Source organism: Narcine bancroftii, chromosome 13 (genome assembly GCF_036971445.1).
Source record: "Narcine bancroftii isolate sNarBan1 chromosome 13, sNarBan1.hap1, whole genome shotgun sequence".
Lineage (NCBI taxonomy): Eukaryota > Metazoa > Chordata > Chondrichthyes > Torpediniformes > Narcinidae > Narcine > Narcine bancroftii.
Genome location: NC_091481.1, coordinates 87,726,259 through 87,748,226, shown reverse-complemented (window position 1 = coordinate 87,748,226; position 21,968 = coordinate 87,726,259). Strand labels below are relative to the sequence as shown.

General features: G+C 52.3%; 1 protein-coding gene across 4 annotated transcripts; it reads left to right on the top strand.

Moving 5' to 3' along the window:
* The first annotated feature begins 7 nt into the window (after positions 1-7).
* Positions 8-21,901, top strand: LOC138747896 (protein FAM98A-like). 4 transcript variants are annotated; one of them, XM_069907516.1, is made up of 8 exons: positions 8-182; positions 5,767-5,915; positions 6,699-6,833; positions 13,776-13,969; positions 15,730-15,810; positions 17,557-17,673; positions 18,956-19,120; positions 20,820-21,901. In XM_069907516.1, the coding sequence occupies exons 1-8, from the start codon at positions 136-138 to the stop codon at positions 20,952-20,954; spliced, it is 1,023 nt and encodes a 340-aa protein (XP_069763617.1). In that variant the 5' UTR covers positions 8-135; the 3' UTR covers positions 20,955-21,901. The 4 variants fall into 4 exon arrangements, with proteins under 4 accessions (XP_069763617.1, XP_069763615.1, XP_069763619.1 ...); XM_069907514.1 differs by having other exon boundaries at positions 18,953-19,120; XM_069907517.1 differs by lacking the exon at positions 8-182 and adding an exon at positions 4,490-4,553 and having other exon boundaries at positions 18,953-19,120.
* The last annotated feature ends 67 nt before the right edge of the window (positions 21,902-21,968 follow it).

Below are 21,968 nucleotides of genomic sequence, written 5' to 3'. Positions count from 1 at the left end.
TTGGGCTTCAACAGCAAGGAGCTGGGAAAGGAATTGGACTGGCAGAAACTGTGGGGTCATCCAGGCTGGAAAAATCTGAGATTGGGTCTCATCGAGAATTGGGAGCCATTTGATCACTGGAATCAGATTGGTGTAATGAAATTACTGCGCTGTTGGAGAGTTAAGGTGCTGTCCTCTCTCAGGTGGGTGATATGAGTGAGACGTTCCTGCATTGGTGGCCTCATGCTGTTGTAAGGTGAGGAAAGGCAAAGAGAGAAGATGGGGCAGTTCACCACCTAAAACTCCTTTCAGGTTACCCCTCAACAGCATCACGCAGCAGACCTTGCGGCCGTTCCCATACAGCAGTGAGTGAGATGTGGTGGTTGGATTGGCACATCTCATGGCCATGTGTATCCCACAAGGGGGAGCAATAGGAAGGGAGGGGGTGGAAACTGTGGGGGGAATGGTTGGGAACCTGGGGGAGGGTTTGTTGGTGTATGTGGGGGGGGGATGCAATGGAACCTGGGGGAGTCGTTGGGGTATTGAACCTGGGAGAGGATGCAATGGGATCTGTGAGGGCTATGATATGGAACACAGGGGAAAGGGCAGGGTATGTGGGGAGGAAGTTGCATAAGACCTGGGAGCAGGGTATGGGGGGGTGTGGAACCTGGGGAGAAGGGGCACAGGTGGATGGATCGGGGGGCGGAGTGGATAAATAGGGGGGGGGAGAGGGAGAGGGTGGGGGAAAAGGAAGAAGCTGGATCGGGGGGGTGAGGGTGGATTGGGGGGTCGAGGGAGAGGGTGGGGTGTCGAGGGAGAGGGTGGGGTGCGAGGGAGAGGGGTCGAGGGAGAGGGGGCGAGGGAGAGGGGGAGAGGGTGGGGGGGTTGAGGGTGAGGGTGGGGGGTCGAGGGAGAGGGTGGGGGGTCGAGGGAGAGGGTGGGTGGGTCGAGGGAGAGGGGTCGAGGGAGAGGGTGGGGGGGTCGAGGGAGAGGGGGGTCGAGGGGGGGTCGAGGGAGAGGGTGGGGGGGTCGAGGGAGAGGGTGGGGGTCGAGGGAGAGGGTGGGGTGTCGAGGGAGAGGGTGGGGTGCGAGGGAGAGGGGTCGAGGGAGAGGGGGTGAGGGAGAGGGGGAGAGGGTGAGGGAGAGGGGGAGAGGGTGGGGGGGTCGAGGGTGAGGGTGGGGGGTCGAGGGAGAGGGTGGGGGGTCGAGGGAGAGGGTGGGGGGTCGAGGGAGAGGGTGGGGGGTCGAGGGAGAGGGTGGGGGGTCGAGGGAGAGGGTGGGGGGTCGAGGGAGAGGGGGGTCGAGGGGGGGTCGAGGGAGAGGGTGGGGGGGTCGAGGGAGAGGGTGGGGGGGGTCGAGGGAGAGGGTGGGGGGGGTCGAGGGAGAGGGTGGGGGGGTCGAGGGAGAGGGGTCGAGGGAGAGGGTGGGGGGGGTCGAGGGAGAGGGTGGGGTGTCGAGGGAGAGGGTGGGGTGCGAGGGAGAGGGGTCGAGGGAGAGGGGGCGAGGGAGAGGGGGAGAGGGTGGGGGGTCGAGGGTGAGGGTGGGGGGTCGAGGGAGAGGGTGGGGGGTCGAGGGAGAGGGTGGGTGGGTCGAGGGAGAGGGGTCGAGGGAGAGGGTGGGTGGGTCGAGGGAGAGGGTGGGTGGGTCGAGGGAGAGGGTGGGGGGGGTCGAGGGAGAGGGTGGGGTGCGAGGGAGAGGGGTCGAGGGAGAGGGGGCGAGGGAGAGGGGGAGAGGGTGGGGGGTCGAGGGAGAGGGTGGGGGGGGGTCGAGGGAGAGGGTGGGGGGGGTCGAGGGAGAGGGTGGGGGGGTCGAGGGAGAGGGTGGGGTGTCGAGGGAGAGGGTGGGGTGCGAGGGAGAGGGGTCGAGGGAGAGGGGGCGAGGGAGAGGGGGAGAGGGTGGGGGGGTCGAGGGTGAGGGTGGGGGGTCGAGGGAGAGGGTGGGGGGTCGAGGGAGAGGGTGGGTGGGTCGAGGGAGAGGGGTCGAGGGAGAGGGTGGGTGGGTCGAGGGAGAGGGTGGGTGGGTCGAGGGAGAGGGTGGGGGGGGTCGAGGGAGAGGGTGGGGTGCGAGGGAGAGGGGTCGAGGGAGAGGGGGCGAGGGAGAGGGGGCGAGGGAGAGGGGGAGAGGGTGGGGTGTCGAGGGAGAGGGTGGGGGGGTCGAGGGAGAGGGGGGGGGGTCGAGGGAGAGGGTGGGGGGGGGGAGGGGGGTGGGAGAGGGTGAGGGTGGGCGAGGGAGAGGGGTCGAGGGAGAGGGGGAGGGGGGGGGAGGGTGGGGGGGTCGAGGGAGAGGGTGGGGGGTCGAGGGAGAGGGTGGGGTGTCGAGGGAGAGGGTGGGGTGCGAGGGAGAGGGTCGAGGGAGAGGGGGCGAGGGAGAGGGGAGAGGGTGGGGGGGTCGAGGGTGAGGGTGGGGGTCGAGGGAGAGGGTGGGGGGTCGAGGGAGAGGGTGGGTGGGTCGAGGGAGAGGGTCGAGGGAGAGGGTGGGTGGGTCGAGGGAGAGGGTGGGTGGTCGAGGGAGAGGTGGGGGGGTCGAGGGAGAGGGTGGGGTGCGAGGGAGAGGGGTCGAGGGAGAGGGGGCGAGGGAGAGGGGGAGAGGGTGGGGGGTCGAGGGAGAGGGTGGGGGGGGTCGAGGGAGAGGGTGGGGGGGGTCGAGGGAGAGGGTGGGGGGGGTCGAGGGAGAGGGTGGGTGGGTCGAGGGAGAGGGTGGGGGGGTCGAGGGAGAGGGTGGGGTGCGAGGGAGAGGGGTCGAGGGAGAGGGGGCGAGGGAGAGGGGGAGAGGGTGGGGGGTCGAGGGAGAGGGTGGGGGGGGGTCGAGGGAGAGGGTGGGGGGGGTCGAGGGAGAGGGTGGGGGGGGTCGAGGGAGAGGGTGGGGGGGGTTGAGGGAGAGGGTGGGGGGGGTCGAGGGAGAGGGTGGGGTGTCGAGGGAGAGGGTGGGGTGCGAGGGAGAGGGGTCGAGGGAGAGGGGGCGAGGGAGAGGGGAGAGGGTGGGGGGGTCGAGGGTGAGGGTGGGGGGTCGAGGGAGAGGGTGGGGGGTCGAGGGAGAGGGTGGGTGGGTCGAGGGAGAGGGGTCGAGGGAGAGGGTGGGTGGGTCGAGGGAGAGGGTGGGTGGGTCGAGGGAGAGGGTGGGGGGGGTCGAGGGAGAGGGTGGGGTGCGAGGGAGAGGGGTCGAGGGAGAGGGGGCGAGGGAGAGGGGGAGAGGGTGGGGGGTCGAGGGAGAGGGTGGGGGGGGTCGAGGGAGAGGGTGGGGGGGGTCGAGGGAGAGGGTGGGGTGCGAGGGAGAGGGGTCGAGGGAGAGGGGGCGAGGGAGAGGGGGAGAGGGTGGGGGGTCGAGGGAGAGGGTGGGGGGTCGAGGGAGAGGGTGGGGGGGGGTCGAGGGAGAGGGTGGGGGGGGTCGAGGGAGAGGGTGGGGGGGGTCGAGGGAGAGGGTGGGGGGGGTCGAGGGAGAGGGTGGGGGGGGTCGAGGGAGAGGGTGGGGTGCGAGGGAGAGGGGTCGAGGGAGAGGGGGCGAGGGAGAGGGGGAGAGGGTGGGGGGTCGAGGGAGAGGGTGGGGGGGGGTCGAGGGAGAGGGTGGGGGGGTCGAGGGAGAGGGTGGGGGGGGTCGAGGGAGAGGGTGGGGGGGGTTGAGGGAGAGGGTGGGGGGGGTCGAGGGAGAGGGTGGGGTGTCGAGGGAGAGGGTGGGGTGCGAGGGAGAGGGGTCGAGGGAGAGGGGGCGAGGGAGAGGGGGAGAGGGTGGGGGGGTCGAGGGTGAGGGTGGGGGGTCGAGGGAGAGGGTGGGGGGTCGAGGGAGAGGGTGGGTGGGTCGAGGGAGAGGGTGGGGGGGGTCGAGGGAGAGGGTGGGGTGCGAGGGAGAGGGGTCGAGGGAGAGGGGGCGAGGGAGAGGGGTCGAGGGAGAGGGTGGGGGGGGGTCGAGGGAGAGGGTGGGGGGGGTCGAGGGAGAGGGTGGGGGGGGTCGAGGGAGAGGGTGGGGGGGGTCGAGGGAGAGGGTGGGGGGGGTCGAGGGAGAGGGTGGGGGGGGTCGAGGGAGAGGGGGGGGGGCGAGGGGGGGTCGGGAGGGGGGGGGTCGAGGAGAGGGTGGGGGGGTCGAGGGAGAGGGTGGGGGGGGTCGAGGGAGAGGGTGGGGGGGTCGAGGGAGAGGGTGGGGGGGGTCGAGGGAGAGGGTGGGGGGGGTCGAGGGAGAGGGTGGGGGGGGTCGAGGGAGAGGGTGGGGGGGGTCGAGGGAGAGGGTGGGGGGGGTCGAGGGAGGGGGTCGAGGGGGGTGGGGGGGGGGGGGGGGGGGTCGAGGGAGAGGGTGGGGGGGGTCGAGGGAGAGGGTGGGGGGGGTCGAGGGAGAGGGTGGGGGGGGTCGAGGGAGAGGGTGGGGGGGGTCGAGGGAGAGGGTGGGGGGGGTCGAGGGAGAGGGTGGGGGGGGTCGAGGGAGAGGGTGGGGGGGGTCGAGGGAGAGGGTGGGGGGGGTCGAGGGAGAGGGTGGGGGGGGGTAGTCCCGCTGGAAACAGGCACTGTGTTGGCCGCCTCTGCGAGGCCCCCGGTCACGGTCCGGTCGGAAATGGAGGCGGCGGCGATGGAGAAGCTGCAAAGCCTGGGGTGAGGGGGGACCTGGATGAGAGTGGGGGGGCCCTGGGGTGGGGGGGGACCGTGTGGTGGGGGGGGGACCTGGATGAGAGTGGGGGGGCCCTTGGGTGGGGGGGGGGACCTGGGGTGAGTGTAGAGGGGCCCTGGGGTGGGGGGGGGACCGTGTGGTGGGGGGGACCTGGGGTGAGGAGGTGGTGGTGAGGAACCCCGATTCTGGGCAGTCCCTGCTTGTCTTCAGAGCAGGGCAGATTGAAGCGAGGCTCTTTATTCATGGAAAGAGACCAAGTTCAAGTGCTCGGTGAAAGAACTGAGACTAAAGCCAGTAATTTCTCACTTAATGTGAAGCATCTTAGGAACTTTGCTATATATCTCATGGACAAGAGAATGAAATTCGTAAAGGGTATGAAATGCAGTGTAGGGAGGATAAAAGCAGAGGACTGGACAAGTTGGAGAGCATCCAGAGAGGATCAGGGGGCTGTGAAGGTGCTTCATGTAGTGTTTCAGAGAATGAAAAGTTGCAGCACAATCCTGTACCGACCTTACCCCACCCTCGCTCCCACCCACCCACAACCCTTTTCTTACTTTGATGTGCCTTAGAGTCTTATAAATGTCCCTCTTGTACCAGCCTCCTTCACCACCCTCAGCATTGTGTTCCATGCACCCACCACTCTGTGTAAAAAAAAAATGTACCCTTGGCATTTTCCCTCAACTTTCCTTCCCTCACCTTGTGCAGATAGCATCTGGTGTTTGCTCGTCTCACCCTGGGAAAAGGGTGCTGGCTGTCTACATTATCTAAAGCCATTTTCAGGTGGCCAGAATACCCGACCGTAAAGCCGCCTATTCAACCCCTTTGCGGCTGTCGGGTGGCCACCTGAAAGTGGAGAACCCGGCCAGGAGGAGCACTTACCTAACCCTCCTCCTGTAGGTATATTCTCCAGCTTGGAGAATCCCCCGTTGTACCTGAAAGCAGCAGTGGGACTACGGCCACAGTTCACAGGAGCCCAGCATTCGCTCAGACACGGCTCTCCTTCAGCCGGCATGTTCAGGTGACAAAAAGACGTCTTCTCCGCGGCCACCTGAATCTCCCAGCTGCACTCCCCCAGCCGCGTCTGCCAGCCCATTATCTGCATCCGAGCACCTGAAAGCGGCTTCAGGCTCTCAAGATAAGAAGGAATTGGAGCTGATGGGCATTGTAACTGAGTGTTGCCCTTCCTGCCTGTTCCAGGTACACCGGGCAGCTGTTCAAAGAGGGTGTGTGGCCGCAGGGAGTGGAGGAGGACGCTTGCAGTCTCCAGTTTACAGCCGCTTGCTCCTGGCTGGTGTCTGAGCTGAAAGCTGTCAGCCTGCTGGAGGAATGTCTCACCCCAACAACAGGTGGGAATTTGGGGGTGGGGAAAGACAAAAAGTCTCAGGAAAAGGTTCTCATTGATAAGACCAACATGGTTAGCGTAGCAGTTAGCTCAATGCTGTTACAGCGCCAGCGACCCGGGTTCAATCCAGCGCTGTCTGTAAGGAGTTTATACGTTCTACCGTGTCTGTGTGGGTGTCCTCTGGGGACTCCAGTTTCCTCCCATCCTTCAAAATGTACTGGGGTTGTAGGTCAATTGGGAAGCACCTGGGCCAGAAGGACCAGTTTACATGCTGTGTACCAAAAAAAGAACCCATTCTTTACCTCCTTTGGATGCTTTGAGACTAGCAGAGCTCCTCCAGCATTTATGTGTGTTTTTACATGCTAACACTAATCCATTTTACATTTGGACTGTGGCTTTTTAAATAAAACCAAAAGCCAAAAATCTGGTACAAAAACAGAATGCTGGGAATACTCCACAGGTCCAGCAGCACCCATTAATCTTAGGAACAATTATCCAGTTCAAATCGATGATATTTTGTGGAAAGGTCTCAGGCTCAGTCCAGATCTACAGTTCACACCTGTAGCCTTAAAGAAACGCTGTTTCATTGGGTTGTACTTGTACAATCAGATGTGACAATAAACTTGATTTGACTAGTAAAGGATGAGAAATTAATTTTTTGGACCTTTGGGGATGGAAAAGAATATATTCTCTCTTCAGATGTGAACTGAATGGGTCTGATCAACGCAAGTTGGCCAAGGGCCAAGTCACTGACTGATTCAGTTACAGGCTCTTTTTTTTTATATAGGTCCTGAAGATGCAGAAACCTTCCAGCTGGAGGTCAGTGGGTTACTCAGTGAGCTGCACTGTCCCTACTCATCCCTCACCACCAGAAATGCCATGTCCAGACTGCGCGACAGACATAGCTGCCTCCAACTTCTGTGTGAGTGCTGCATGAACCCAAGGGTGCCTACAGCTAAGGGCCCAGGCCCCGAAACATTGGTTACCCTTTTACTTACTACGGATGCTGTGTGACCTGCTGAGTTTCTCCAGCGCATTTGTGGATTGCACTTGATCCCAGCGGCTGCAGACTTCCTCGTTTGTGTCCATAAAAAAGGCTGTGTTCCAGGATCTAGGAGCAACTTTATTTTGAAGTCGTAAAGGGGACCAGCCATGAAGTTCAAACAGATCTTTCCATGGTTGGTGATGGGAGGGGCAGGGAGCATTGGTGGAGCCAGTCTTCTGGAGAGTGAAGTCAGGGACTCCCATGCCAGGCAGAAGGTGGGTGAAGAGTGAAAACAAACTCTATCCTGCAAACACCTAATTTTCCATCTGAGCACTCTCCAACCAGATGACATTAACATCGGTTTCTGCTACTCTCCATTCTCCGTCTCTTCCCCATCCCTCCGTCTCCTTTCCTCCAGCTCCCCCTTCCCTCTCCATTCACAGAGCCATGCCCCCTCTACCTGTTTGCTGCCGAGCCCTCCCTCCCTCCCTTACCCACCTATCACCTCCTGCCTGTGGGACTGTGTTCCTCCCCCCTCCCCATCAGTTTGTTCAGACATTTGCCTACATTTTGCTCAAAGGTTGATGAAGGGCTCAAGTCTGAAATGTTGGTTGTGTATCTTTATATTTGCCATATAATGTACACTGTTTGACCTGGTGAGATTTTCCAGCGTTGTGCTTTAATTTCAATCTTCAGACTTCTGCGTTTTTTTCCTTACAAGCAACATTGTTACTGCATGAGGGCAGAGGAAACCACAAGGACAATCAAAACATTCCAAACAGGGCCAGACAGAATTTCTTATGAACCAAAATAAATAAATGAAGTGTTTAGGCAGTTTTATATACAGTTATATAAATCAGAGTCGAGGGGGGACTTGGACAAGATGGAGGAATTCTTGTCCAACTGGAATTGTCAAATTTCGAATCTGAGGAGCGGGAAGGATTAGATGCTCCCTTCTCAGAGGAAGAAATAGTAAAAGCATGGAGTTTGCTGCAGACTAACAGGTCTCTGGGAGAGGATGGGTTCCCTCCCGAGTTTTATTTGGAATTCAAGGACCTGTTGATGCCATTGTTTATGGACGTGGTGGGATAGGCAGCTGAGTCCCATACCCCCCACCCCGAGACTTTTTTTAATTTTAATTTTTTATTTTTCACACTATAGATTACATTATTCAAGGTATACACATTTCTCCTTTCAAATATATACAGTGTCGTTTTCTCCCCCCCACCCCCACCCCCCACCTCCCCCTCCATCCATTCAAAACTCTGAGTCCAAGATACATCAAACCCATCAAACAGTGTTGTCACTCAACATTAACGAACAAAAACTTCCACTGAGTCAATTCTTTCCATTCTCTTTTCCTTTTGTCATTTTAGGTGATAGATGTCCCGGTAGGTTTTCTCTATTATATTCCATGTACGGCTCCCATATTTGTTCAAATAATGTTATATTATTTCTTAACTATATGTTATTTTTTTCTAATGGAATACATTTATTCATTTCTATATACCATTGCTGTATTTTCAAATTATCTTCTAATTTCCAGTTTGACATAATACATTTTTTTTTTACTATCTTAACAAATCTTTTTTGTACACCCTCCAAATCAAGTCCAAATTCTTTATTTTTTATGTTACTTAGGAGGAAGATCTCTGGGTTTTTTGGTATATTGCTTTCTGTAATTTTATTTAATATCTGGTTTAGATCTTCCCAAAATTTTTTCACCTTTTCACAAGTCCAGATTGCATGAATTGTTGTTCCCATTTCTTTTTTACAACGAAAACATCTGTCAGATACTGTTGGATCCCATTTATTTAACTTTTGAGGAGTGATATATAACCTATGTATCCAATTATAATGTATCATACGTAATCTCGTATTTATTGTATTTCTCATAGTTCCTAAACATAACCTCTCCCATGTTTCCTTTTTTATCTTTATGTTTAGATCTTGTTCCCACTTTTGTTTAGTTTTATCATTTATTTCCTCATTCTCCTTTTCTTGTAATTAAAACCAGAGACTTTTTCCAATGGCAATAATTACAGTAATTCCTAAAAAGGATAGGGACCCACTAAAGTCATCCTCTTATAGACTGATCTCACTTCTGAATATGGATTATAAAATAATAGTCAAAGCTTTGGCAAATGTACTGACTCAGTACCTACCAAAATTAATAAATCCAGAACAGGTGGGGTTTGTGCAGAAAAGACAATCGGCAGACAATATAAGTAGGCTACTTAATGTAATACACCTGGCACAGTCAAGGATAGATCCAATCATAGCCATGTCACTAGATGCAGAGAAAGCCTTTGATAGACTGGAATGGGATTTCTTTGGTGAAAGTGCTGGAAAAATTCAGGTTGGGACATTTATTCATAAATTAGGTTAAAGCATTGTATCACAAACCCAGGGCCAAAGTTGTCATTAATGGACAAACATCTCCAGCCTTCCCACTGACCAGATCTAGTAGACAAGGCTGTCTACTATTCCCTGCTCTATTTCTTTCTTTTTTCTTTGGCTTGGCTTCGCGGACAAAGATTTATGGAGGGGGTAAAAAGTCCACGTCAGCTGCAGGCTCGTTTGTGGCTGACAAGTCCGATGCGGGACAGGCAGACACGATTGCAGCGGTTGCAAGGGAAAATTGGTTGGTTGGGGTTGGGTGTTGGGTTTTTCCTCCTTTGCCTTTTGTCAGTGAGGTGGGCTCTGCGGTCTTCTTCAAAGGAGGTTGCTGCCCGCCAAACTGTGAGGCGCCAAGATGCACGGTTTGAGGCGTTATCAGCCCACTGGCGGTGGTCAATGTGGCAGGCACCAAGAGATTTCTTTAGGCAGTCCTTGTACCTTTTCTTTGGTGCACCTCTGTCACGGTGGCCAGTGGAGAGCTCGCCATATAATACGATCTTGGGAAGGCGATGGTCCTCCATTCTGGAGACGTGACCCATCCAGCGCAGCTGGATCTTCAGCAGCGTGGACTCGATGCTGTCGACCTCTGCCATCTCGAGTACTTCGACGTTAGGGGTGTAAGCGCTCCAATGGATGTTGAGGATGGAGCGGAGACAACGCTGGTGGAAGCGTTCTAGGAGCCGTAGGTGGTGCCGGTAGAGGACCCATGATTCGGAGCCGAACAGGAGTGTGGGTATGACAACGGCTCTGTATACGCTTATCTTTGTGAGGTTTTTCAGTTGGTTGTTTTTCCAGACTCTTTTGTGTAGTCTTCCAAAGGCGCTATTTGCCTTGGCGAGTCTGTTGTCTATCTCATTGTCGATCCTTGCATCTGATGAAATGGTGCAGCCGAGATAGGTAAACTGGTTGACCGTTTTGAGTTTTGTGTGCCCGATGGAGATGTGGGGGGGCTGGTAGTCATGGTGGGGAGCTGGCTGATGGAGGACCTCAGTTTTCTTCAGGCTGACTTCCAGGCCAAACATTTTGGCAGTTTCCACAAAGCAGGACGTCAAGCGCTGAAGAGCTGGCTCTGAATGGGCAACTAAAGCGGCATCATCTGCAAAGAGTAGTTCACTGACATGGTCTTTGCCCTCAGACAGCTCCAAGAAAAGTGCAGAGAACAAAACAAAGGACTCTACATCACCTTTGTTGACCTCACCAAAGCCTTCGACACCGTGAGCAGGAAAGGGCTTTGGCAAATACTAGAGCGCATCGGATGTCCCCCAAAGTTCCTCAACATGATTATCCAACTGCACGAAAACCAACAAGGTCGGGTCAGATACAGCAATGAGCTCTCTGAACCCTTCTCCATTAACAATGGCTTGAAGCAAGGCTGTGTTCTGGCACCAACCCTCTTTTCAATCTTCTTCAGCATGATGCTGAACCAAGCCATGAAAGACCCCAACAATGAAGACGCTGTTTACATCCGGTACCGCACGGATGGCAGTCTCTTCAATCTGAGGCGCCTGCAAGCTCACACCAAGCTCTATTTATATTAGCCATTGAACCATTATCAGAAGCCATTCGCCAGGATCCAGACATTGAAGGGTTTAGAGTGGATCAGGAAGAACACAAAACTAATTTGTTTGAGGATGATGTGTTGATACATTTGCCAGAACCAGTAGGGTCATTGGCCAGGTTGCAGACTATACTGGAAGACTGGCAAAATTTTGGGATATAAATAATGCCATTAACAAAAGGGGATTATGAGAAATACCAACAAGAGAGCAAATTTAAGTGGCTACAAAAGGGGATTAAGTATTTGGGAATAAGGATAGATAAAAATTTACCAAATTTATACAAATTGAATTATCTTCTCCTACTTGGGAAGATTGAGGAGGACCTACACAGGTGGATGCACCTGCCTATAATGTTGATAGGCAGAGTTAACTGCATTAAAATGAATGTGATGCCAAGGCTACAAAACCTTTTTCAATCTTTGCCCATATCGCTGTCCCCGAGTTTCTTGAAGACACTTAGCGAATGTGTTAGATAATTCCTGTGGAAGAATAAAGTTGCTACAGTCTCCATGGAGAAACTGATCTGGGACTATAGTCTGGGAAGAATGAGGCTCCCAGACTTCAAAAATATTATTGGGTGGCCCAGGCGAGGTTTATTGCCTCATTCTGTGAGGGGGATGGTTTACCCTTCTGGGCTCAAATTGGTCTACACATGGTAGGGGAGAAGATAGCAGGAGAAATTATTTACAGATGGGATTCGAAATTAATAATGTAAAACACAGACAACCCATTTAATTCAAACAGGCAAAAGTAAACCAGATTATTGGGTTAAAAGTAGGTTTTTCTCCTAAAACACCCCTATCCAGAATCAATTAATCCCCATGACTATGGGTAACAAGATCCTGGACACCTGGTACCAAAAAGGGATCAGGTGTATCGAGGACTGTTATGAGAGGGGGCAGCTCATGTCATTCGAGCAATTAAAAAATAAATTTGACTTATCAAACAAGACCTTCTTCTGCTATCTTCAATTAAGATCCTTTTTGAGGGACAAATTAGATCTGTCTCTGGCCATGCTGCCATGAGGTTACATGATCATGCATAAATTCATTCCAGCTCTGTACTTCCTGTTCCAAAGTGAGAGCCCGAAACCAGGTCTCCATAAGGCAAGTCAGATCTAGGAACAACAATTCCTGAACGATGCTGGTCCGACTTCTGTTGGGAAAGCTTAATGGCGGTTATTAACGCCAGATGGAGGCTGGTGCCTTCTTGCACCAGCTATACTTTTCGCTGCAAAAATGTCACAAGGTTAAACCAGAGATCCCTGAATTGTGTTTTAGATGTGGCATAGAGACAGGAACTTATGTGCATTGAGACCTTTCTGGGTAGAATTAGGGGACATTGAAAAAAATTACAGGGTGGAATATCTGCAGGGCCCAGCACTGTTCCTGCTGGGGGATATTATGGACGCGAGTCCGAGATTGTCCCAACACCAAATTCAATTCGTAAAGGTTGTCTTGACAGTGGCCAGGAAATGTATAATGGTTACCTGGAAATCTGACTCTCAGCTAAGCACAGTACGATGGAACACAGAGATACAGAGCTGTGTTCCCCTGGAATTACTTTTAATTTAAGAAGGAGACAAGACACATTTGTTAAAGTGTGGCAGCTTGCGATACGTTGAAACGCAGGTGTGATTATCCTTCTCAGGGCCTTTTGCAAAAGGAATATAGTGAATAACAGGATCACACAAGCCCTGAATACAGATCAAGGAGACAATTTGGAGGTCCTGCCGGCTCTCCCCCCACCCCCACCCCCCTCCACTTTGTTCCTCCATGTATTTGTATTGTTCTCAGTAATTGATTTTTATACTTTTAATGAGGGTGAAGTGGGAGGGAGGGTGAAAGATTGGGGGGTGGTGGGGGGGTGGGGGGAAGGAAAAAGAGAGGACTTGGCAAAAAATGACCTATAAAAGGGGAGGATTGTTCCCTTACAAGACTTGGCTAATACAAGTCTGTAAAACTAGAAATAAAATTTTCAAAAGAAGTGTCTATTGACTGGGGCGGTGCAGACCACATTCCCTAGGTTGGTTCCAGAGATGAGGGGGGTTAGCTTATGAGGATAGTTTCAACAGTCCATGACTGTACTCTTTGGAGTGCAGTTGGATAATGGGGGGATTTTATGAGGACATACAAAATTATGAAGGGAAAAGATGAGATCGAAGCAGGGAGGTTGCAACATCCTGCACAGTGCAGGCCCTTCGGCCCACGATGTCGAGCCCACCTATATAAACCTTCTCTACCTCACACCCATGGCCCTCTATTTTCTAACATCCATGAACATGTCCAAGAGTCTTCTAAATTTCCCTGTTGATCCATCCTCCACCACCACCCCCAGCAATGTGTTCCAGGCCCCCATAACTCTGAGTAAAATAAACTTTCCTCTTCTCACCTTGTACAAATGTCCTCTGGTATTTCCTTTTGTCGCCTGTTAAAAAGGTGCTGACTGTCCACCCTATCTACATCTTTCAGAATCTTATAGACCTCCATTAAATCACCTCTCATCCTCTTTCACTCCAAAGAGAAAAGTCCCAGATCTCCTAACCTTGTCTCATAAGACTTGTTTCCCAATCCAGGCAACATCCTGGTCAATCTCCTCTGCACCCTCTCCACATCCTTCCTATAATGAGGCAACCAGAACTGAACACATTATGTGTGGTCTCAGCAGAACTTTATGGAGCTCAACAGTCCCATCCAGCCTATGAGCTCGTGCCACCTAAATATCCTAATGAATCTTCAACCCCCGTACGATTTGGAGGGTGGGAGGAAACCGGAGCACCTGTGGGAACCCACGGAGACATGGGGAGAACGTAAAAAAATCTCTACAGACAGCACCGGATTCAAGCCCAGGTTGTTGGCGCTGTAACAGTGTTGCGCTAACCATACTGGCCTTCTTACTTCCACTGTCCCTTTGGTGCCAGGGTTTCTGGGCTCGGAGCTGCAAGCAGCGAGGATCCTGCATTCCAAGCAGCTGCCGCTGGAACGGTGTCAGGCACCTCCAGAAGCCAGCGACGCAATCTTCGGAGAGCTGCAGGCACTGTGGCAGGTGCTGGGTATGGTTAAACCCACACCAGGTGCTCCTGTGGCACAGATCTTCGGGGAGTTAGAAATGAAGGTAAGGAGGCAGGGCTTGCCTTCACAACTAAGTGAATAGGAATGATCCTTTCTCCCCATCCTAGGAAGGAGAGTACCTTCAGTCAGTGACTGTCTGATGAAGACAAGTTTAATCTCCCAGGGTAAAACAGGAAAGTGCAGTTGCTGTGATTGTAGTAAAAACACCAGAGGAACCCAGCTAGTCTTGCAGCGTCCACAGGAGGTAAAGATACATTACGGACGTTTCAGGCCTGAGCCCTTCTTCAGGGTATAAGTAAAAGGGAGTCCAGACCAACAAAAGGTGTTAATTGGGTATGATAAGAGGAAAGGTGAGAATTGATTTTGGCTCTGTAAGGAGACAGTGAAAGGGAAGAGAGGGAGAGACAGACAGCGCTGGGGGAAAGATGATGGAGGTTGGGGGGGGTGGGGGGTTAACAAAAGCTGGAGAAGTTTTTATTAATGCCATCTGGTTGGAGGGTGCCCAGATGGAAGATGAGGTGGTTTCAGTCTGGCAGTACATGAGACCATGGGCAGACATTGTCAATAAGGGAATGGGGTGGGAAATGGAAATGGTGGCCACCGGAGATCCACGCTATTGGAGTTATTTCTCCCACCCCATTCAGTGAGTGGGGAACCACCACGTTCCAATAATGTGCACAAAACCAGCATCGACAGGAATTCATGGGTAACCAATGTATCAGGCCTGGGCCCTTTGCTGTGGCAGGCACCAGAATTAAATGATGGGGGAAGGGGGAGAGGAGGGAGAAGGGGCAGGAGCACAGGCTCACAGGTAATGGGTTACAGGTGGATGCAGGTGGGAGGGTAGTTGAAGCTGAGAAGTGGCGACATGCCCCTTTCTTCCCTCACCCCACCTTTTTGTTCCTGCACCTGCCTGTTTTTGCTTCAACCTGACGAAGAGTCCAGGCCTGAAACGTTGGTCACCTTTTACTTCCTGCTGAGTTTCTCCAGCACCTGTTTAAATGTGCCCACACAGGTTATATGTATACAAACTGGGGGAGGGGGGGGTTGCACGTGGTGACATTTTGTTCATCCCTTGACGAAGGGCTCAAGCCCACAATGTTGGTTATGCATCTTTATCTTTGCTGTATGAAGTCCACTGACCAGCTGAGTTTCTCCAGCTTTATGTTTTTACCTGTGTGTGCAGACTTTCCTGTTTCACTTTTAAAGGTTCCATTATTGACACTACATTTAGAATGTAACACGGATGAAATTCTTTAACTTTGTCCACCAAAAGGCAGAGAGTCTCCACTTTGACCAGCGCCCCCTCACCGAAGCCCCAGCGAGGAATGAACTCGCAAGCCCTGGTTTATAAGGCCAGTGCTCTAACCACTGAGCTATACTAGGGAATGCAGAAAGGCTGTGAATGACTATTTTGTGTCAGTCTTCACAGTGGAGGGCATGACAGACATGTCAAAGAAAGATGTTATGGATGGTGAGGAACTGAATAAAGAGGTCATGCTAAACAAACTAGTGAGCCTAAAGGTAGATAAGTTCCTGATTCTGATGAAATGCATCACTGAAATAAATGGCAGAAGTTGTATTCGAGGCATTTGTGATCCCAGTGGATTGGAAAACAACAAATATTGTGCACTTTTTAAAAAAAGGATATAGGCAAAAGGCTGGTTATCATAAGATCTGTAGTTGGGAAAATTCTTGATGCTATCATTAAGGATGAAATATGGATAGAAATTAGGGATGTCACCACCCGTGCATGTCTCCACCACCCATGCAACACTTATTGCTTTCGCTTCTGTGTTTCAGATCCGGGACGTCAGCGCCAGTTTGCCCGAGGGTGCGGTGGGAAAACCCTTACTGAGCAGAAGCCTGGAGCCTGGCCAATGGGTAGAGGAACAATAATGACCCTCGCAAGATGTAACCCCCAGTGTCCTCCCTGCCATTCACAGTCGCACCCCAAAGGTTCAGACTAGCTGACAGCTCCTCAGGGGGAGACGAGGGTTTGAGGTCGAGAGGCATGTTCTGAAAGGGGGATGCCCAACTGAGGGTCCATTTGACGAGCTCCACTACCTGGTGTGGTGACAGCTGCAATTTACTGACCTGATGGAGGAGTTGGTCAAGGAAGTCTGCAGGTACTGAGGTTGAGTGCAATGCACAAATGTGCTGGAGAAACCCAGTAGGTCACGCAGGAAGTAAAGGGTAAGATTAATGTATGCCAAACTATTCTCCCTTGGTCCACTGACCTGCACCCAGTTCCTATCCTCCCATGCATGTACTTGTCCAGTTTTCTTGAATGTTTAAATTGAGCTTCCATTCGTCATTTACCTTTGATGCCCTGGCTAATCAAGAACCTATCAATCTCTGCCTTAAATACATCCAATGACCCAGCTTCCACAACTGCTTGTGGCAACAAATGCCAGATTCACCACCCTCTGGATGAAGAAATTCCTCCACATCTCTGTTCTAACCGGACACCCTTGAATCCTGAAGTTCTCTCTTGTACCACCATGGGAAACAACTTTTCTACATCTACCCTATCCACACCTTTCAACATGTTTCAAGGAGATCCTCCCTCATTCTCCTAAATTCCAACAAGTACAGGCCAAGAGCTGTCAAACGCTCCTCATATGATAACCCTTTCAATTCTTGGAACATCCTGTTGAACCTCCTCTGAACCTTCTCCAACGTCAACACATCCTTTCTTAAACGAGGAGCCCAAAACTGCTCACAATACACTACCTGAGGTCTCCCCAGGGCCTATAGAGCCTCAGAAGCAGGCAGGTGCCTGAGTAAAACCTGGTGAAGGTGAGAGTTTGGGAAGGGAAGTTTCCAGTACCAACCCCTGGTGTAGAGCAGCAGGTTGTCAGTGCCCGTCTTCACACAGCCTGGAACCAGCTGCCCACCAGGGAAAGGGGCTTTGAAACTGGGAGGCTTTTGTTCAAGGAAAGGAGCTAAAAGGGGACCGGAGGGTGGTGGGTATATGGAATGTGTTACCAAAGGTTGTGGTGGAGGTGGATATGATCACAATATTTAAAAATATTTGGATAGACACATGGATAGGAAGGGTTTTGAGGAATGTGGGCCTAATGCTGGCAAACAAGATTAACTCAGGAAGGCATTTTGGTCAACATGGGACTGAGAATCCAGATGTGGGTGTCAGAATGAGAATGAGTGAATCCCTCCTGAAGGCAGATAAGCCTTGTGTATTAGGAGTGAAACACGGAAATCTGCAGACACTGATTGTAGTAAAAACACAAATGTTGGAAGAACTTGGACGGTCTCACAGTGTCCACAGGAGGTAAAGATATATCACCGACATCTCGGGCCTGAGCCCTTTTTCAAGGGATAAGCAAAGAACAGGAAGGCATCAAAATAAAGACTGAAGAGTGGCCAAGAGAAGGAGTCCAGACAAACAAAAGGTGTTAGTTGGATATGATAAGAGGAGAGCTGAGAATTGATTTTAGTTCTGTAAAAGGAGACAAAGTGTGGGAGGGATAACTAAAACTGTTAATGCCACCCGGTTGGAATGTTCCCAGACGGAAGATGAGACCACAGACAGACATGTCAGCAAGGTCATGAGATGAAGGATTGATGTCTCAAGTACCTTCTAACAATCGGCATTCCGTGTCCCAGGAACATCTGGAAGAGATCCATCAAGCCATGTGCATGGAGTACGAGTGCCGCAGGCAGATGTTGATCAGTCGTCTGGATGTGACGGTGCAGTCGTTCCACTGGTCTGATCGAGCACAGGTACGTAACCTCCTGCAAGGTCAGCTCGGAAATCTGGCCAGCTCTGAAAGGAGCCACAGCAGGGATGTTTCTTAGTCCGTGCAAAACCTGTGGGCGAAGGCAGTGGTTCCCGGTGGGGTTGAGTCATTATAATGGCTGGAGAGTTCATTTAGGAAGATTAGATCCGTAAAATAATGATTGGAATTGTAGGGAGGCCATTTAGTCCATCATACCCACACTGGCTTCTTGTACAAGCCATCCAGCTGCTCATATTTGCTATCCCTCTCCCCATAGATCTATGCTTTTCCCTTTCAATTACTTGTTCTTTTGAATAAATCACACCTACCCTTCACCACACCAGTAATAGTTACACAGGCAGCAAAGACTATTTTCAGGCCCTAAAGCTCACGGAGTGTTTTTAAGGCTCATAGAACCTCTTTTGGCTTTCTCACCCATTCCCTGCATTCTGTCCTCTGGTTCCTGAATCTGCTGCCACGAGGAACAGATTTTCTTTGCCAGTCCCTTCGTGGTGGATAATATTGTAGCCCCTCTCTCATTTCTGTTCCAAGAACAACCCAATCTTCTCCATTCTAACCGCATAGGGAAGGTGTGTGTCTCCAACACACATGTGTGGCTAGGACGTGTCTTTATAACAAAATACACAGAATTACCACCCTCTGGTTAAAAGAAATCCCTCCGCATCTCTTCCAAATGAATGCCCTTCAGTCCTGAAGTTGAAGGGAAACAACCTTTCTTCATCGACTCCGTCCGCGCCTTCAACATTCAAAATATTTCGATGAGATCGCCCCCCCCCCCATTCTCCTAAAGTCCAAGAGCTGTCAAACGCTCCTCAAGTGATAACCCTTTTATCCTTATGAACCTCATGAGACTCAGAGTCAGACAATGTGGAAACAGGCCTATACTGACCAAAATGTCCCACCTGCCTGTGTTTGGCCCACCCCTTTAAACCCTTCTTATTTGTCCGTTCAAATGTTTCATAAACATTGCAGAAGTACCTGCCTCAACCACCTCCTCGGGCAGCCCATTCCAAACACCCACGTGTAACAGTGGGTCCAGCAATGTCATTCGGAGAAGTGAATGTGATTTCATGAATGAAGCAGTCGGAGCAGGTGACTGCCGGCACAGCACCCAGGTCTACTGCACGTGTGCTTTTGTAAATGCCGCGGTGCAGGCCCAGGCCTGTGCTGGCGGTTGAGGTCTTGGGGCTGAAATCACTGTGACAACCCACCTCATTGCAGATTCTGGGCAGATTGGGGTGAAAGGTGTATTTGTGTTCCAGCAGCGTGGAGCGTTGATGGATGAGCTATACGAGCCTCTGCGAGGAGCGCTGTGCTCCAGGACGAGCGTAACGCTGGCTGACCTGCTCTCGGCGCGGGAGGACTTCTCCGTCATCACCAGAACCACCAGCCGGAGCAGTCGGGAGAAAACATCCTGCCCAGTCAACAAGGTACGAGGCCGCACGTGGCCAGGTGGGACCGGGAGTGGAGCAACTTCAGAGGTGCCCAGAAGATTTGGGCAGGGACTGCGCTGCCGGGAGCTGCGGTGGCTTCGCTGCACATTCAATGCACAAGGCCACAGCAGAAGCAACTCACAGACTGGGGAACAGTGGACATGGCCCGCAGGAGGCATGCAAGGCCCAACTCCCGTGTTTTCTGTTTGTGTAAAAGTGTGCACTGGATCTGGCCACTGATGTAGAGGTCCACAGCAAGGAGATAGGCCCTTCGACCCAGTAAAACAATGTTGGCAGTCAACTATTCATTTCAATGAAACGTATCAGTGACATGGATCTCCCAGTGGCCATCATTTCAATTCTGTGCCCCACTCACATGCTGACATGTCTGTCCATGGCCTCATGAATGGCCAATCCAAGACCACTCAAATTGGAGGAGAAACATCTGATATTCCGTCTGGCCCCTCTCCACAGGACAGCATTAACTTCGGCCTCTGGTTTCTGCTGGCCCACTCCCCGTTCTCCCTCTCTCCCCCTTTCCTTGTCTCCTTTCCTCCAGCTCTCCATCCTGTTCCCTCTCCATTCATAGAGCCATCCCCCCTCCCCCTGTTTGCTGCTGTGCACTCCCTCCCTACTCCACCTATTACCTCCTACCTTTGGGACTGTGCTCCACCCATCGCCATTTTATTCTGGCACCCTCCCACATTTTGTCCACACCTTGATGAAGGGCTCAAGCCTGAACATCGGTTCTGTATCTTTACCTTTGCTGTATAAAGGACACTGTTTGACCTGCTGAGTTTCTCCAGCTTTGTGTTTTCACTTCAACCACAGTGTCTGCAAACTTCTGTGTTTCACATATCCATTTCCACTGATCCTGTGTCAAAATCCCACTCTCCCCACCCTCAGATTTCACCTTTATTGACACATATGAAGCATGTAGCGGCCAGTTAACCTGCCAATCTGGGGTTGTGAAATGAAATGCGAGAGCACTATGGAGGGAAACCCACACTTACTGGGAGGGTTGGCAAACTCCACACACTCCTCACTGGAGGCCAGGAGAGAACTGGGGGTTACTGATGGTGAAGCTGCAGCTCTGTAACTGGTCCAGTTCTTTAGCTTGGCTCATTCAGTCCACCCACGATAGCAGGCACTTCAGGCCAAATTACCCATATTGTCCAAAATGTCCCACCTACCAGGTCTGGCCCACATCCCTCCAAACCCATCCTACCCATTACTTCTCAAACATTGCTATAGCCTCAACCACCTCCTTCCATTTCATGCACCCACCATCCTCAGTGTAAAAACGTTACCCCTCAGGTTGATGTTAAATCATTTCCCCCCCCCCCCAACCTGTGTCCTCTGGTTACCAATACCCCCTCTCTGGGCAAAAGCCTCCCTCCGTTCACCCGATCTATTCCTCTCATAATCTTGTCCACCTGTGAGATCACCCCTCATCCTCCTACCCTCCAAGCCCCCACCTGCTCAATGTCTCCCTGTACCAAGACCCCTGAGTCCTGGTAAATTCCTTGTCAATTTTGTTGTAAGGTTTTGAGGAAATGAAAGAAGATACTTAAATCCAAAGTTTTTGTTGGCACTGAGGATGCAGAGATCCCATTCTCTGTCTCAGTCACTGGCTGTGGACTCAGCCCGTGGCATTCTGAACCATCCTAAGGTCTCTTTCTGCTTCACTTCCCAGATCTTGATGGGTCCTGTGCCAGATCGGGGTGGACGACCAGGAGAGCTCGAGCATCCCATGCCCGTGTGGAAAGGCTGGAGAAGTGGGAGCGGTGGGAGAAAGGAGAAGCGGAAGGACAGAAGGCAGAGACATTAGCCCTCCACCCCACCCGCCCCTGGGAAAGTCCCATGGCTCTCACAGGTTTGGTGCGAGGAGACCTTTGGAAGTCTCGGTGATTTCTGCTGGAGCTGAAATGTTGCAGCTTCAGACACAGCGTTGGTGGGGGAGGTCGGAACCGCCGAAACGTTGTGGTTCATGGCAGCTGAGACATCGTTCCTATCGAAGGCCACCAGGCTTGGAAACAGTCACAAATGAAGTGCAGCTCAAACATCTGCTGCCCTCGCCATCGTCCTGTCAGACCTCAGAGGCGGACAAAATCATGAGAGGGACAGATCGGGTGAACACAGAGTCTTTTGCCCAGAGTCAGGGAATTGATAACCAGAGGACAGAGTGGGGGGGAATTTAACAGGAACCTGAAGGGTAACTTTTTTTTTTTATACACAGGGGGTGGTGGGTGTAAACGGGAGAAGGTGGTCGAGATAGGTATTAGTGCAACGTTTGTGAATAGAACGGGTTTAGAGGAATATGGGCCAAAGGAAGATGGGTGGAACTAGAGTGGGTGGAACATTTTGGACTGTTTCCATACTATGTGACTGTAACAGGATGGTTTTAACTGGAATCTTAAAATTTGGAGTCTTTTCTCTGGAAAAGGGTCCAACTGCTAACAGGCAAGTTCTCTGGAAGTTGTGGACAATCCAACAGTAGGGGTTAGGGTAGTTCCACATGCGGGGTTAATAACAAATGAATTGACCCAATCCTGAATTGGGGGAAAGGTTCTGCAGGGAGTGGTTGAAGGGTGGAAAATGCTATCACTGTGGTTGTGAGAAGTTCAGCAAGTCAGATGAGAAAGCGAAAGAGAGAAGCTGGTAAACAGGAAAATCTATCAAGGATTCAGGCACCTGCCAACATTTTTGAAGGGCTCAAGCCTGAAACATTGGTGATGTATCTTTATCTTTGCTCTATAAAGGACCCTGTTCACCCTGCTGACTTTCTCCAGCATTTTTTTTTAACTGGAAGAAACCAAAACTGGACTGCTTCACAGGGAAGGGG